The sequence below is a fragment of the Chiloscyllium plagiosum genome, chromosome 8, assembly GCF_004010195.1.
Source record: "Chiloscyllium plagiosum isolate BGI_BamShark_2017 chromosome 8, ASM401019v2, whole genome shotgun sequence".
Lineage (NCBI taxonomy): Eukaryota > Metazoa > Chordata > Chondrichthyes > Orectolobiformes > Hemiscylliidae > Chiloscyllium > Chiloscyllium plagiosum.
Window position 1 is genome coordinate 106916304 of NC_057717.1, and position 16644 is coordinate 106932947.

The 16644-nt window shown below is 44.7% G+C and overlaps 1 protein-coding gene across 3 annotated transcripts in view; it reads right to left on the bottom strand.

Annotated features, from left to right (window-relative positions):
* LOC122552327 (transportin-2) overlaps positions 1 to 15569 on the bottom strand; it is a 31263-nt gene extending 15694 nt beyond the window's left edge. Inside the window, exons 1-8 of one of the 3 annotated variants that reach the window (XM_043695075.1) lie at positions 15547 to 15569; positions 14115 to 14224; positions 13578 to 13653; positions 12781 to 12930; positions 6005 to 6245; positions 5821 to 5902; positions 3518 to 3640; positions 2326 to 2444 (exon numbers count right to left, since the gene is read on the bottom strand). In XM_043695075.1, coding sequence (XP_043551010.1) covers positions 2326 to 2444; positions 3518 to 3640; positions 5821 to 5902; positions 6005 to 6245; positions 12781 to 12930; positions 13578 to 13653; positions 14115 to 14213 — 890 coding nt within the window. In that variant the 5' untranslated portion in view covers positions 14214 to 14224; positions 15547 to 15569. Of the gene's footprint in view, positions 1 to 2325; positions 2445 to 3517; positions 3641 to 5820; positions 5903 to 6004; positions 6246 to 12780; positions 12931 to 13577; positions 13654 to 14114; positions 14225 to 15202; positions 15298 to 15361; positions 15469 to 15546 lie in introns of those variants that run through there. The other 2 variants (XM_043695074.1, XM_043695073.1) reach the window with 2 other exon arrangements.
* Between the last annotated feature and the right edge of the window lie 1075 nt (positions 15570 to 16644).

Here is a 16644-nt window from a genome sequence, read left to right on the forward strand (position 1 = left end):
ATGCACGTCAGATGCCACGTCACTTGCCCTTCATTCCTCCCTAGAACATCTTGACACCAAGGACAGCTATGTAAGAATCCTATTCATTGACTACAGTTCAGCCTTCAACACTATCCCCTCGAGATGAATTACTAAACTTAGTGATCCCAGACTGAGCCCCACTCTCTGCAACTGGCCACAATCAGTGAAGATTGGGGACAATATTTCATCCTCACTAACGCTCAACACTGGACCCCCCAGGGGTGCGTACTCAGCCCTCTACTGTACTCACTGTATACCCATGACTGTGTCGCCAAATACCAGACTAATGCCATTTACAAGTTCACTGATGAATCCGCCAGTCAGTTGAATCTCAGATGGCGACGAAACAGATTACAGAAGGTAGGTGGAAGATCTGGAAAAATGCTGCACTGAGAACAACCTCGCTCTCAATGCCAGCAAAACCAAGGAACTCATTATTGACTTTCAGCAGGATGTTACTCACGCACCCCTATACATTAACAGCACAGAGGTGGAACAAGTGGAGAGTGTCAAGCTCCTGGGAGTTGGCATCCAAAACAAGCTTTCTTGGACTCTTCATGTGGACACACTGGTTACAAAGGCCCAACAACGTCTCTTCTTCCTCAGGCAGCTGAGGAAATTTGGCATGACGGCGAATACCCTTACCAATTTTTATAGGTGCGACATCAAAAGCATTGTCTGGATGTATCATTATCAGTACCTGGTATGGCAACTGTACCATTCAAGATCAGAGACGATTACAGAGTGGTGAACTTGGCCTGGACAATCACGAAGGCTAACTTATAGAATCCATCTACCAGGTTCTCTGTCAAGGAAAGGCCGCCAGCATTCTCAAAGATCCATCTCACCCTGGCAATGTTTTTCTACAACCTCTACCATCGGTGAGTAGGTACAGAAGCCTGAACACACGCACCAGCTGGTTTTAAAACAGTTTCTACCCTACTGCTGTTAGAATACTTAATGGACTCTCAAACCCTTAACATTGCCTGGACCTGTGTTTTGGTTTTTGCCGCTGTTTCCTTATTGCTACCTAACTCTGTGATCTGCCTGTATTGTTCGCAAGACAAAGCTTTTCACTGTGCCTCGGTACACGTGACAATAAATTCAATAAGACAATAAATACAGAGGGTGGCAACTCTCAGGGATTTATGCACCTGGACACAGATCTCTCTGTTCATCTACACTACCCAGAATTTTACCATTAGCCCAGTACTCTGCATTCCAGTTATTTCTTCCAAAGTGAATTACCTCACACTTATCATCATTAAACCCCATTTGCCACTTCTCAGCCCAGCTCTGTATCTATGTCCCTCTGTAACCCACAACATCCTTTGGCACTATCCATAACTCTGCCTACCTTAGTGTCATCCACAAATTTACTAACCCATCCCTCTCCACCCACATCCAGATAATTTATAAAAATGACAAACAGCAGTGGACCCAACACAGATCCTCATGGCATACCACTGGTAACTGAGCTCCAGGATGAAAATTTCCCATCAACCACCACTGTCTTCTTTCAGCTAGCCAATTTCTGATCCAAATCACCTTCAATCGTGAAATTCCATATTTTGTGCAATAACCTACCATGTGGAACCTTATCAAAAGCCTTAACAAAGTCCATATACACTACATCAACCGCTTTACCCTCATCCACCTGCTTCGTCACCTTCTCGAATAACGCAATAAAGGTTAGTGAAGCACGACCTACCCTTCACAAAACCATGTTGACTATCCCTAATCAAATTATTCCTTTCTAGATGATTATAAATCCTATGACTGTTTCCAACATCTTAACCACAACCGAAGTAAGGCTCACTGACCTATAATTCCCAGAGTTGTCCTGACTCCCCTTCTTAAACAAGGGAACAACATTTGCTATCCTCCAGTCTCTGGCACTACTCCTGTCGACAATGATGACGACATAAAGATCAAAGCCAAAGGCTCTGCAATCTCCTTCGTGCCTTCCCAGAGAATGCGAGGATAAATTCCATATAATCTTGTAACCTGTATCGCCATATTCTCACTAACATTGCCCTTTTCCAATGTGAATACTGATGAAAGATATTCATTAAGTACTTCCCCTATGTCCTCAGATTCCACTACTGTCTTTGATTAGCCCTAATCTTACACTAGTTATTCTCTTATTCCTGATATTACCGATAGAAGGCCTTAGGATTTTCCTTGATCCTATTCGCCAAGCTGGAGGGAAACTGGGCAGACTGTGGTATCTGCCTAACATTTGGTGTGCTCTGAAGGCAGTCCAAGCCCTCAGTATGATCAATTCCAGCAACTGGTCCTTACTGTATTAGATGTCCTGACAGCGCCTCCTTACAGATCGGTTGTTCAGCCAATGTCAGCCAGAACTCGCACGCTTCTAATGCCACATTTTCATCAGCATCTTGCGTCCTCTGCAGCATATACTGAGTGTGTGAGGAGATAGAACAGCAGGGAGTTAGAGAGTTCCTCAGCCTGACAGGCAAAAGATCCACCAATGACCTAGAAACCACCCAGCAACCCTACACCATTCCCCAGAGCCTTTCAGAGAGCCAACTGCCCCAACCTCCACAGCAATCCAGAAAGTTCATCCAACCTGTACCCCACCTCCCTCAGAAATGTTCCTGCAGCCAGTTTGGAATTAGAGCTTATTCTGATATCACCACCAGTCAGCAACTTGGACGGGTGTGGCTGTAGACCAAATCTGGCTCAAGTCCATGGACAGTGACTACACTCAGGGGCCTTCCCCACGGGGAGAGGGAAATTCCACCCAAACCTGGCTGTGACCTCACCCACAGGATATTCTAGACCGATGTTGGAGGATAAAATAAAAATAACATAGATGCTGAAAATCTGAAACAAATAAATCACTGGGTAGAGCTTGCTGAAGGGCATGTATTCTAGCTTAATTCAGGACAGGACATCACACCAAGCCACTGCTACACTGATGGGTATAGCACCAGAACACTGCTGCTTTGTTCAAGGTGCTTACTTTGTGAGAAGTTATGTCCAATTATTCCCCAGGTTCAGTGCATGGAATAGGTAACATGGACTAGGTTTTCCTGGTGTCTTGGGCAATGTTCTTCATAAAATAACACCATAAACACCATTTGCCAGTCTCCTCATTGAAGGGTTATGTCTACTCCATCAGAGACAACACTTTTAGATCGCCTACTGATGCAGCATACTCCAAGTGTGAAAGTCAGCTGGACAGTCAGTTGGCAATGCAGAGTGAGGTCAGTCTGGGTTCAACTCCCACATTGGCTGAGGCTATCATAAAGGACTCCGTCTCAATCTCTCCACTTGCCTGAGCTCTTAGGTTAAAATCACCAGCAATGGGTCTCTCTCTCTCTCTCTCTCTCTGAGCAGCCTCATGATCTGATAAGACTATGGCAATGTTCCCTTTATCGTATAGAATACATTCACTCATATACATTGCCACATGCCTGAACCATGTGAATACTACTTACATTGCAGTAAACACAACCTAGACACATACCTGGATTATACTATGCATGTGTGGGATAAGTCGATCTATCCGAACCTCTAGCAGCATCACCAGCGCCCGACACACGTTCTTCCTCACCTCAGAATCGTCATCTGTTGCCAGTGCAAAGAGATGCTGCAGGAAACAAGCAGAACTTTCAGCTTCAGCACTGCTTAATGGAGAGGCTTCTGTTTAAGGGACTTATCACTGTTACTGGTCACTCCCAATGGCTGGCTAGGAACGGTTTTTAGTTCAGAAAAAATTTACAAGGATGTTGCCAGGATTGGAGGATTTGAGCTGTAGGGAGAGGGTGAATAGGCTGGGGCTGTTTTCCCTGGAGTGTTGGAGACTGAGGGATGACCTTATTGAGGTTTATAAAATCATGAGGGGCATGGATAGGGTAAACAGACAAGATCTTTTCCCTGGGGTGAGGGAGTCCAGAACGAGAGGGTATAGGTTTAGGGTGAGAGGGGAAAGATAAAAAGAGACCTTAGGGTCAACGTTTTCATGCAGAGTGGTGCATTTATGGAATGAGCTGCCAGAGGAAGTAATGGAAGCGGATACCATTTTAAATATTGCAATTGTATCTGGATGGGTATATGAATAGAATTTGGAGGGATATGGGCCGGACGCTGGCAAGTGGGACGAGATTAGGTTGGGATATTTGTTCAGCATGGACGAGTTAGACATCTCTAAGAATATGACTCTAAAGTGACTTCTATACAAGAAACTCACCTAGGCAGGTCATGTCAAAGTTCAGCAAGAACACGAACACAATTAGCCTCTTCACAACGACAGGGGTATCTCCACAGGGGCATCTCTAGGTTTCCCAGTGTAGTCACCATTACATCACTGGACTAGTAACCCAAGGTCCCCATACTAATAGTGAAATTTGAATTCATTTAATATCGGAAATTAAAAGCTAGTCTAACAACCACCAGGGAACCAACTTGGTTTAATAACGTCCTGTGGGAAAGAATTCCACCATCTTACCTAGCCTGACCTACACGTGACTACAAACCTAGAGCAATGTGGACAACTCCCATCCACCCCTTGAAGTGGCAGAGCAAGCTTCCCAAATTCAAGAGTAATTAGGAACGGGTAGTAAATGTGGCCCTGCCAGCATCATCCATCTCTCTCAAATTGTTAAAAATAATCACAGCTCCTCTGTCATCACAAGGACTGAAAGCCGAAGAGACAGCTGTGAAGCACGTGCTCTTTCTTCAACATTCAAATAAAACAATTGAACTGTGACCCCAGTAAAATGTAGCTTCCTTTTAATGACAGCCATGTTTGGAATACATTTCATGAAAGTAAACTTTTGCAACATCCTAATATTTCACAGTTCTCAGTCGTGTCATCAAATTACACCATTTTGGTCTGACCACAGTAGAGTAGCATATTGCTTCAGTAGTATTCTGACCAAACAGATGTCCTTCTGATTCTAGGCCAAGTGCCTTAAGACACCTTCTATCAGAAAGCCAAAGCACTACTCAACTCCTCAATCGGGCATTTCAACTCGACATAAAAAGATTTCAGGTACAAGGATCTCAGGGAACAAAGTCTGCACTTTGAGGCCCCACTACCTATGCCATTGGTAGCTCGGTTTATACATACTTTCAGCTGGATTCTCTCGATAGCAACTACGAGAAAGATCCTGAACTGCCTCCAAATCAGCTGCTGGTACTTCTGCCCAGGCTAGAAAGAGAGCTGTTGGCATATATATTTGAAGAAGTAACAAAGGGGATTGATGAGGGCAGACCAGTGGATGTGATCTGTACGGAGGGGTGACCTTATAGAAGTTTATAAAATCATGAGGGACATGGATAGGCAAATAGACAAAGTAGTTTCCCTGGGGTGCGGGAGTCCAGAACTAGAGGGCATGATCTGTACGGAGGGGTGACCTTATAGAAGTTTATAAACTCATGAGGGACATGGATAGGCAAATAGACAAAGTAGTTTCCCTGGGGTGGGGGAGTCCAGAACTAGAGGGCATAGGTTTAGGGTGAGAGGGGAAAGCTTTAAAAGGGGCCTAAGGGGCAACTTTTTGACACAGAGGGTGGTGCGTGTATGGAATGAGCTCTCAGAGCAAGTGGTGGAGGCTGGTACAATTATAACATTTAAAAAAGCATCTGGATGAGTGTATGAATAGAGAGAACTTAGAGGGATTTGGGCCAAATGCTGGCAAATGGGACAAAGTTAGTTTAGGATATCTGGTCAGCATAGACCGCAGGGTCTGTTCCCATGCTGTATATCTCTAGGACTCTATATGACTGACTGAGACAATGTTCTTATCTATTACACAAATATTCTACCTCAATGAAGGTATCGACATTGTCCATCAGTGCCTGAGCCCTTCCGATGATGAACTGATTCACACAAGCGATTGCATGGGACCTAGGAGGAAAAAAGAGGTACAGGTATGAATTGTGACCATACGCTATTCCAGGTCATTTCCTCTTCGCCACAGTTCAGGAACAGGGTGCAACAAACTCGTACCTGATTTTAGGACTACAGTGTTTGAAAAACTGCAGGAACTTGGGAATCATGATGTTGAGGGGTCTATTCAGGGCATCACTATCCAGCATCTCTGATGAATCCTCACAAATCTTCTGTAAAGCTCCAAAGGCTCCCTCACAAGTATTATAGTCCTCAGAATTGAGTAGGTTACAGAGTTGAGGCAGGAGCTCTGGCCAAGCTTGGAGCTCTCCCTTTGAGGCAATGGTAGTAATCAAAATACCTGCAGAAACCAGACTATAAAAGGTCAGGCACATACCTGCATTTTAACAGAGCAATGATTCTGGCAAGGAGCACACACACGATGACCTGGGTGTGTGAAAGGCAGGTCGGGGAGAGAAACAAATGCTGGTCAGAGCACTCAAACCCACAACTGTATTCCAGATCAACGATCGCTAATTCTGAATCCTAAAACATGACTGAATTTGAAGGAAAGCACTTGGATTCCTAGACATGGGCAGATATACAACATCCAACCAACTCAGTCAAATCTGTCTATTGCTTCAATAGGTACATGCAATGATTAAAGCACTACACATACATCTATATCTTATTTGCCTGTAGCTCTCCATTGGGACTCCATTAGAACTAAGAACCTGCAGCAAATTGCAGCCCTCAATATTGAAGCCTGTACAGATGGAATCAGTGTGACAGTACAACTACAACACACTATTATAAAAGCGCTCACAATGCAGAAGTATAGCCCATGACTTCTGAAGAAACTACTGAACTTCAGAATTAAACTTAACCACAAAACATTCTGACTGCAAGAGGACACAGCCTGAGGATATATTGCCAGGCACGTTCTTTTAAGGGTGGGGGAGGGTCTAAGACTTGTGCCTCAATTATTGAGACCAAGTTAAAATTAGAGCAAGTGCTAAAACTTGAACACTGTCAGAAATTCTCATTTGCTTGACGAGCAATTATTCACAGGAAGAAAGCACTGTGCAAGATAAGAAGAAACTTTGCGGATGGTTACAACTGTTGAGACATATACTATCATTTACGTGGAAGTTCTCAACTTAAACTCAAGCTCGGCTCTAATTAAGAATTCAACTTAATCAAATTATCAATAAAGTAAAAGCTTACTATATACTTGCTGCTTACAGTTACTGTTTGCACAGTCCATTCTGCGTATACCAAAAGGGGCTATATGAATGCAACCACCAGGATTTGCAGACGTATCTGATGTTTGGCAGACATTTCAAGTCAAACGGTGTGTCGCTGGAAAAGCACAGGCAGCATCTGAGAAGCAGGAGAATCGACATTTCAGGCATCAGCCCTTCATCAGGAATTTCTGATGCTCCTCGGATGCTGCCTGACCAGTTGTGTTTTTCCAGTGCCACACTCTGACTCTGATCTCCAGCATCTGCAGACCTCACTTTCTCCTAGTGATGTTGAGTCAGTGTTCATTTCAACAAGACTTTGCATTGCAAAACAGTATAAGCAAAGTTTAAATTGTAGGTCTCCATACTGCAGCCACTTTTAACAGATTAATAAAACGAGAGAGAGAGAGAGAGAGACAGACAGACAGATAGAGAGATAGAATAAATAAAATAACGGCATTGCTCATTTCAGTATTTTTGAACTGGATGTTAAGCTGCCATTGCTTTCTATATTTCATTTGAAAGCTGTTAAGGAAGCATTATTCCTATTGTAGGCTGGATTAGCTTTATATTAATCAGACAGAAATGCTTCAATACCAAGGGGTTACTTTTACTTGAACAATGCATCTCAACAAACAGGAGTCACTTGTATATGGATAAAATGTTAAAATTGGTAAGTTTCAAAGCAAACATTAAAATGGATCATCTTTAATGCACTTTGACAAGACTTCAATAAGGCACTCAACAAGTTTCCTCAAGGTAGACTATTTAGCAAGGTTAGATCACATGGAATACAGGGAGAACTAGCTCGAGGGTGGGTGGTGGAGGGCTGCTTTTCACACTGGAGATCTGTGACCAGTGGTGTGCCACAATGATCGGTGCTGGGTCCACTGCTTTTCATCATTTATATAAATGGTGTGGATAGGAACATATGAGGTATAGTTAGTAAGTTTGCAGATGACACCAAATTTGGAAGGGTAGTGGACAGCGAAGAAGGTTACCTCAGATCGCATGGGGATCTTGATCAAATGGGCTGAGGAGTGGCAGATGGAGTTTAATTTCGATAAATGTGACGTGCTGCATTTTGGAAAAGCAAATCAGAGCAGGACTCATACACTTAATGGTAAGGGGAGTGTTGCTGAACAAAGAGACCTTAGAGTGCAGGTTCACAGTTCCTTGAAAGTGGAGTCGCAGATAGATAGGATAGTGAAGATGATGTTTGGTAGGCTTTCCTTTATTGGTCACTGCATTGAGTATGGGAGTTGGGAGGTCATGTTGCGGCTGTACGTTAGTTAGGCCACTTTTGGAATACCACGGGCAATTTTGGCCTCCCTGCAGTAGGATGTTTTGAAACTTGAAAGGGTTCAGTAAAAGATTTACAGGAACATTGCCAGAGTTGGAGGCTTTGAGCACTTGGGAGATGCTGAACAGGCTGGGGCTGTTTTCCCTGGAGCGTCGGAGGCTGAGGGGTGACCTAATCGAAGTTTATACAGTCATGAGGGGCATGGATAGGATAAATAGACAATGTATTTCCCTGGGGTGAGGGAGTCCAGAACTAGAAGGCATAGGTTTAGGGTGAGAGGGGAAATATATAAAAGAGACCTAAGAAGCAACTTTTTCATGCAGAGGGTGGTAGGTGTATGGAATGAGCTGCCAGAGGAAGTGACGGAGGCTGGTACAAATACAACATTTAAAAGGCATCTGGATGGTTATATGAATAGGAAGGGTTTAGAGGGAAATGGACCAAGTGCTGGCAAATGGGACTAGATTAATTGAGGCTATCTGGTCAGCATGGACGAGTCAGAGCAAAGGGTCTATTTCCGTGCTGTACGTCTCTATGACTCTGTGCCTGTGAGCTTTATATCACTCATCACTTCAGGAGCTTCTATTGGTCAGAGTGTTGCATGCCAGGCTTTGAGCCAAAATTGCAATCTAACCTTTTGTGAGGATTTAACCTGCCAATTTTTCTCTTCAAATCGAATGAAATAGGACTCTTGGCCCTTTAAGCCTGCTCTGCCATTCAGTAAGATCATGGGTGATCCAAGTATCTGATCTTCACTTCAACTCTATACTCTTAAGATTTCTGCCCACCGGCCACGGCCCTGATAATATTAAATGTGTCTACTGCAAGTACAGTTACCAGTGTTCCAGATTAAGTCTTTATAATGCTCTGTATAACTGAAGTATTCCCTTGCATTCAATTCCCCTTACAAAAAAAATCAGAAAGCTACAGTATTAGCTTTCCTAATTATTTGCTGGACCTGCATACTAACTTTTGCAACTCATGCATTAGAACACCAAAATCTTTGCTGACTTCTTACCATGTACATGACTTCTATTTTTATGCCAACATGTACAATTTCACGTCGTTTCACATTTACACCATTTGCCAGATCTTTGTCCACACATTTAACCTATCCATATCCCTTTGTAGGCTCCTTGTGCCTGCTTCACGACTCACTTTCCTGTCTGTGTGTCACTAGTAAATTTAACTACTGTATGTTTAGTCCTTGCAATTTATATGAATTATTTTGAAAAGAGTTGAGGCCCCACGATTGACACATCACTTGTGAAATCCTGTCAGTCAGAAAAAGACCCATTTATTCGTTCTCGGATGTTAGCTAGCCAATCTTCCACCACACCAACACGTTACTACCTACACTACGAGCTTCTAATTTACGCAATAACTTTTGTGGCACTTTATCAAATGCCACAATAAGTACAAAACATCCACTGATTCACCTTTACCACTATAAGAGTTCTTGTTCAAATAATTCCAATTAAGTTAGTTAAACATGATTTTCCTTTGACAAAACCATATTGGCCCTGCCTTGAAATTATCCAAGTGGCCTGTTATAACATCCTTAATAAAAGCTTCAACATTTCCCTGATGACAGATCTTAAGCCAACTTGGCATGCTGTTTTTTTTTCCTGCTTCTCTCCTTTTGAATGAGAGTTATATTAATTTTCCAACCTAAAGGAGCCTTCCCTGTACGCAATGAGTTTTCAAAAATTACAATCAACTATCTCACTAGCTTAACTATACAAGAGGTCTAAACCAAAAAAAAAAATCGCTGAAGAAAATCAGCACGTCTGGCAGTATTGACTAAGAGAGAGAAAAAAAAAAAGAGTTCAGTGACCCTATTTTCCAACCTAAAGGAGCCTTCCCTGTACGCAATGAGTGTTCAAAAATTACAATCAACTATCTCACTAGCTTAACTATACAAGAGGTCTAAACCAAAAAAAAAATTTGCTGAAGAAAATCAGCACGTCTGGCAGTATTGACTAAGAGAGAGAAAAAAAAGAGTTCAGTGACCCTTCTTCAGAACCCTTACCTCACTTATGACTTCTTTTAACACACCAAGATGAAATAAGGTGTTAGGAACTTGTCAACTTGCTGTTTTAACATTTTACTCAGTATTATCTGCTGGTAATTGTAATTTTCCTGTGGTTCGTCCTCCTTTCAACTCCTATTATTTTTAGAATCATAGAATCCCTACACAGTGTGGAAGCAGGCCATTCAGCCCATCGAGTCCACAGTGACCCTCTGAAGACCATCTCTCCCAGACCCACCCCTGCAACCTATAACCCTGCATTTCCCATGACTAATCCACCTAACCTGCACATCCTTGGACTGCAGAAGGACGCCAGAGCACCCACACAGACACAGGAAAAAGCATAAAAACTCCATACAGACAGTCACCAGAGGGTTGAATCAAACCTGGGTCCCTGACACTGTAAGGCAGCAGTGCTGACCACTAAGCCACTGTACCACATTGCCCTTGCTGAAGGTCAATGCAAAATCTCTGTTTAAATTGTGCCAACTCATTACTTTTTAGTGTTTTCTTAAAGCATCTGAAGAAACTTTTCCTGTTTGCTTTTATACCTTTGGCTAACTTACTCTCATTGTATTTATCCCCCTCAATCTTCTAGTAACTTGTTTTTGGTTTTTCTCTATATCCTAACCGATCTTTGGACCTGTCAGTCATCTTTGCACGGTATGACTTTTCTTTGAATTGCATACTCTGACTTTGTTAGCCCATTCCAACTTGCCAGCTCACTTTCACTAGCTGTGCTTTCATGCCCTTAACTGCCCTCATTTTAACTCAAAACAGTTTTGGACCCACACATCTCTCCCTTAAACCGAATGTAAATTCGATCATATTACAGTCACTGCTATTCAGGGCGTCTTCACTGAGGTCAGCATTTATTGCCATCTCTCTGCCCAAATCCAGGTCTACAACAATCTGCTCTCTTGGCCGGCATCATCATACTGGTTTAAGAAATGGTCTCAAAGATATTCAATTAACTCATCCAGACCATTTTTATCTTTTTTCCCCTCCAATCTACATAGATAAATTGCTGCATCCTTTGGATAGGCCAGCATTTGTTTTACTTGATACTCTGTCCTACTGATTACTGTTGGGGGACCACACAGCTCCTACATCTGGGTTTCGTGAAATTAGGTCATCCCTCTTTACTCTGTTATTATCACCTTTAATTAACAGAGGCACTCCTCCACTGTTTCCTGGCTGTCCTAAGTGCCACGTACCCTTCAATATTCAGGTCATCCTACAGCCACATTTCAGTAACGGTCAATAGATCATAGTTATTTCAATTTTTCCTCCTGGCTCATCTTTTGTTTCACATGTTTAATGAATTTAAAATAACCTTTAAATTTTGCTCTTATGTTTGAACTCTAGTTTTATCTGATCCACTCTGAGATCTGTATTCTCTATCCCTTCCTGTTAAAGTCTTAGCATATTTAACAGTAATTCCTTCCTCTTGCCCACCTCCCCCCTCCCCAACTCACCCACCCCAGTTCACCACAACTTCCCAAATTTAGGACATTGTCCCCACTATCTAGTTTTAAACCTGCTCTACTTCACAAGACCACCAATCCCAGTACAGTTGGAGTGTAGATCATTCCAATGGTGTAGTTCACTTTCCCAAGGGTCGGATTCAGTGTCCCACAGGTCAGAGAAAATGTCTGCCACATTTTGTTCTTTTGTTTGACATTTGGGCATAGCTGACAAAGCTCATGTATTGCCCATCTCCAATTGCCCCCGAGCTGAGTGGCTTGCTGGGAGTGGAATCAATTGTAGCCCAGACCAGAAGAGGGTGGCAAATTTCCTCCCCAAAGGCCACTTTTACAGTAATCTAAAACACAATCACAAACCCAGATTTATTATTTGAATTCAAACGCCACCAGCTGCCATGATGCATTTTGAACCCTGTCCCCAGAGCAGAAGCCTGGATCTGTGGTTTACTAGTGAGGGAACATCAGCACTCTTCCAGATTTCCTATAAATAGCTAAAGGAAACATCTAATTGTGTTCTTACAATGTGTAGATAAAATGTTCATTACACCAGCAGTTGCCTCTCATGCTGGATACTGCAGACCATCAGGATTCAACAGCAGAGAGAGACAGGACAGAACCAGGCAGGCACACCATACCCTCTAACAGGGTGGCCTTAAACACAATCATTCAAAACTTTGTAAACAGGCCACGGCCAGAACACAAGAGAGAACTTCGTATTCGACTATACAGGTTGCGGTGTTAAGCAGGAGTTTCTCAATCAACTCCTGGCAGAACATCAGATCCCACAAAGCAGTGATTCAGAGAAGCCAGTGTCTGGTTAGTTCAGTTACCTATGGTTGCTCTGATGAGTGGAGAGGCATCCCCAATGTTATTCAAACACTCCTGCTTGATAAAGTCAGCAACGCCCTGTGGGAAACTCTGGTAGTGAGCCTTGACATTGTTCTTCAGAATGAGGCCACTGAGGGACCGGGTTGGTTCATCTAAAGAGGGAAACAACACAACGTTACTGGAATGATCCCATGTCATCAATACCATCGTAATAAGCGGCGCACTCAGAGGGCTGTTACTAGTTAAAAGCAACACTAGCATGTTACATTGGGTACAGGCACAGCATTTGGCTTTTCGGCCCATCCAATCAACAGTGTGCCTTTGGAAACACCATCAGGCAGTAATGTTGGGAGGGCGGCACAATGGCTCAGTGGTTAGCACTGTTGCCTCACAGCACCAGAATCCCAGGTTCGATTCCAGCCTTGGACAACTGTGTGGAGTTTGTACATTCAATGTCTGCCTGGGTTTCCTCCCACAATGCAAAGATGTGCAGGTTAGGTGAATTGGCCATGCTAAACCACCCATGGTGCTCAGGGATGTGTATGTTAGGTGCATTAGCCAGGGGGAAATATAGGGTAGGGGAATGGGTCTGGGTGGGTTACTCTTTGGAGGTTGGCGTGGACTTGTTGGGCCGTAGGGTCTGATTCCACACTGTAGGGAATCTAATCCACAGTGTAAATGGTTACATCCACCTTGTACCCTGGCATAGACTGGCTGAATCATTGCCAACCTCCTGGTAAAACAAAGTGGAAATAGGCATGTCTTTTTAATGAAGTAAGGAATTTAAAATGAACAGCACCTTCAGATTTCAATCTGGTCAGGACGAAGATCAGGTAGTTGTTGAAGTCTGGATACTGATTCAGCTGCTCCAATTTCTGGAAGTGAAGCTCAGGATAAAGCAACATAAGACTGAAATTCTCACCCAACAAACTAAAAGAAGTGATAACACAAACAAAAGCAACTAAATTCAATCATTATCCACTTCCTGCACTAGAAGAGACAGAGGATAGCAAGCAAGATCAAATCCGTACAGCTACAGATGGCTGACACTGCAGGCAAATTCTGAATGGGGAAAATTTTCCACAAACGCCCATGGCACAGGAACTGACTTCTCTTCCCAACATCCAAAGTCTCTACTAAAAATGTGCAATGTGCATCAAGTACTAGACAGTACCACAGTAATTGCCAATGATTATTCAACATCATCTGTCAAACTTTTAACTATCATTCAGAAGCTCAAAGGCAGCAAGCATGACCAAAGAGGGAGATGAAATTAAATGAAAATTAGGACTATACAGATAGCTGAACAGTTTGAATCTTTGAACAGACAGGATACTTGTTGCACTGCACGCTGTGTTGCGGTGTCTGGCGACTGAGAGTCTTTGAGCAGCTGAAGAACTTGCTGAAGACCCTGCTCATCAGGCTGCCACTCCATCACGAATATTCCTGCAAAGAGAAGCAAGTTACTGAAAGACTGTCACAAGAAATGAGGATGGGCTAATTCACCTGACCAGTCAGTCACAACGCAGACACCTCACCAACACTTTCACCTTTTGCAAAAATCACATCACTATCCCTGCATCATGCCACACTGCCCACATTCCCCTTTCTCCTCCCTCTGAACACCTCATTCCAATCTCTGAAACAGAGACACTAGCAGCACAACAGATCTTTACAAAAGGATGAGTGTTTCCTGTTGCACTGAGTGGGATTAGATCGAGCAGCCTCAGCCAATATTGAGAAACTGCAGCCATTTGACCCCAAGAGCCCTCAGCAACCCCTTCCATAACATTGCATTCAGACCCATGGGGCATCACAAAGGCTGTACTGCCCTTTACCAAGCACCAGAATATCTGCTCGTTAAGCAAGGTTTGGTTAACACCAGCATCACGATCAGAAAATGCTGACCGTGAGCTCTCAAAGCCAAGAATCTGGTCATTTGAAGCACAGCCATAATTGCCCAGATCAACAGCACAGTATTCAGCAGGAGATACCAATCATTACAGCACACTCCTGAGAAGTGGAAGGGTCACACAGAGATTTCCTGTCTCATGTAACTGGGTTTTATACAGAAGGGTTTATCCCCACGAGGTAAACTCCTCATCCCAGAGAGAGAGGGGGAGGGGGAGAGGGAGAGGCCCCGGGGACATGGTTTAAAACAGTGTGGGTGGTAATTATAACACAACACCGTCCCCAATACCCCCCACCCCCGCGGGGCAGCCGCTCTGGGAGCAGGCCCCGCTCCGGGAATGGAGCCCGGGGCCTAAGGCCTGCACTCGGGCCCCATCAGCGCGGCTGGAAGTGGAGGAGAGCGCAGGCCGCAGCCTCGGGCTGGCGGAGGATCGGGATGCACCACCACCACCACCACCACCACCCCCGGGGACTCGGGCCCTCCTCCATCCAGGCCCGGCGCCGCTCACTCACCGGCCGCAGGCCAAAGCCCCGGCGTCCTCTGATGGTCCCTCCCCACAATGGGCTGCTCACTGCCGCCGCCGCCGCCGCCGCCTTGACTCCGCCCCCTCCCGCTGACTCCGCCCCCTTCCCCGCGCGCACGCGCACAGACAGCGACCGATCGGTGCCAACCTTCACGTCACCCGGTGCCGGGTGTCGTGGTCCCGCTCTATTCCCGTTACTCGTGTCCCGCTTTGTCCGCTCTCCCGCCCCCCCCGGTGTCGGGGTCCCACTCTATCCGTCCCCCTGTCTGATATCGCGGTTCGGCTCTGTCCCCGGTGCCCGGTATCACGGTCCCGCTCTACCCCCCCCCGTACCCGGTGTCAGGTCCCGCGGTGCCCGGCTCCGGGTTTAAATTCTCTCTGACCTATCGGAGTTGCTGCCCTGCTCACGTGATCAGGGCCCGCTTTTACCCGGCGGGCTCTGCGCCCTGGACCATCGTGCCACGCGGAAGGTAAGTCGTCTCTCTTGGCCAGTGGTTACCATGGAGACGGGGCCTACTCTTGGGCCCCTAATTGAGAGAGAGTGTCTCAGAGTGAGCAGCAGGTAGGTAGGCGGTGGGCTCACACTGATAACCGCTGCAGATCGGGGTGAGGTGGAGATGATTAAAGTCAATACCCACCTTTCATCATGCACTGGGACAATGTGTTTAAAATAACAACAATTACTTAGTCCATCAATGGGACTAACCTTTCCAATGGACAGGCTCAGGACTGATTCCAGCCCTAGTCTACATCCACCAGTTGTGTTGTGTTTTCCCTGAATTTGTCATAGCTTCATATTCTGTCCCAGATGGTTGAGTATGGTTGCCATTACAAAAGAGAAAGTGCTAGAAAAGCTAAAAGGTCTTAAAATTGATAAATCTCCTGGCCCTGATGGGTTACATCCTAGAGTTCTCAGGGAGGTGGCTGAGGAAATAGCGGAGGTGTTGGTTGACATCTTTCAAGAGTCACTGGAGTCAGGGAAAGTCCCGGATGATTGGAAGATCGCTGTTGTAACCCCCTTGTTCAAGAAAGGATCAAGACAAAAGATGGAAAATTATAGGCCAATTAGCCTAACCTCAGTTGTTGGTAAAATTCTAGAATCCATCATTAAGGATGAGGTTTCTAAATTCTTGGAAGAGCAGGGTCGGATTAGAACAAGTCAACATGGATGTAGTAAGGGGAGGTCGTGCCTGACAAACCTGTTAGAATTCTTTGAAGAGGTGACAAGTAGATTAGACCGGAGAAACCCAGTGGATGTGGTCTACTTACACTTCCAAAAGGCCTTTGAAAAGGTGCCACACGGGAGGCTGCTGAGCAAGATGAGGGCCCATGGTGTTTAAGGTGAGCTACTGGTATGGATAGAGGATTGGCTGTCTGACAGGAGGCAGAGAGTTGGGATAAAAGGTTCTTTTTCAGAATGGCAGCCGGTGA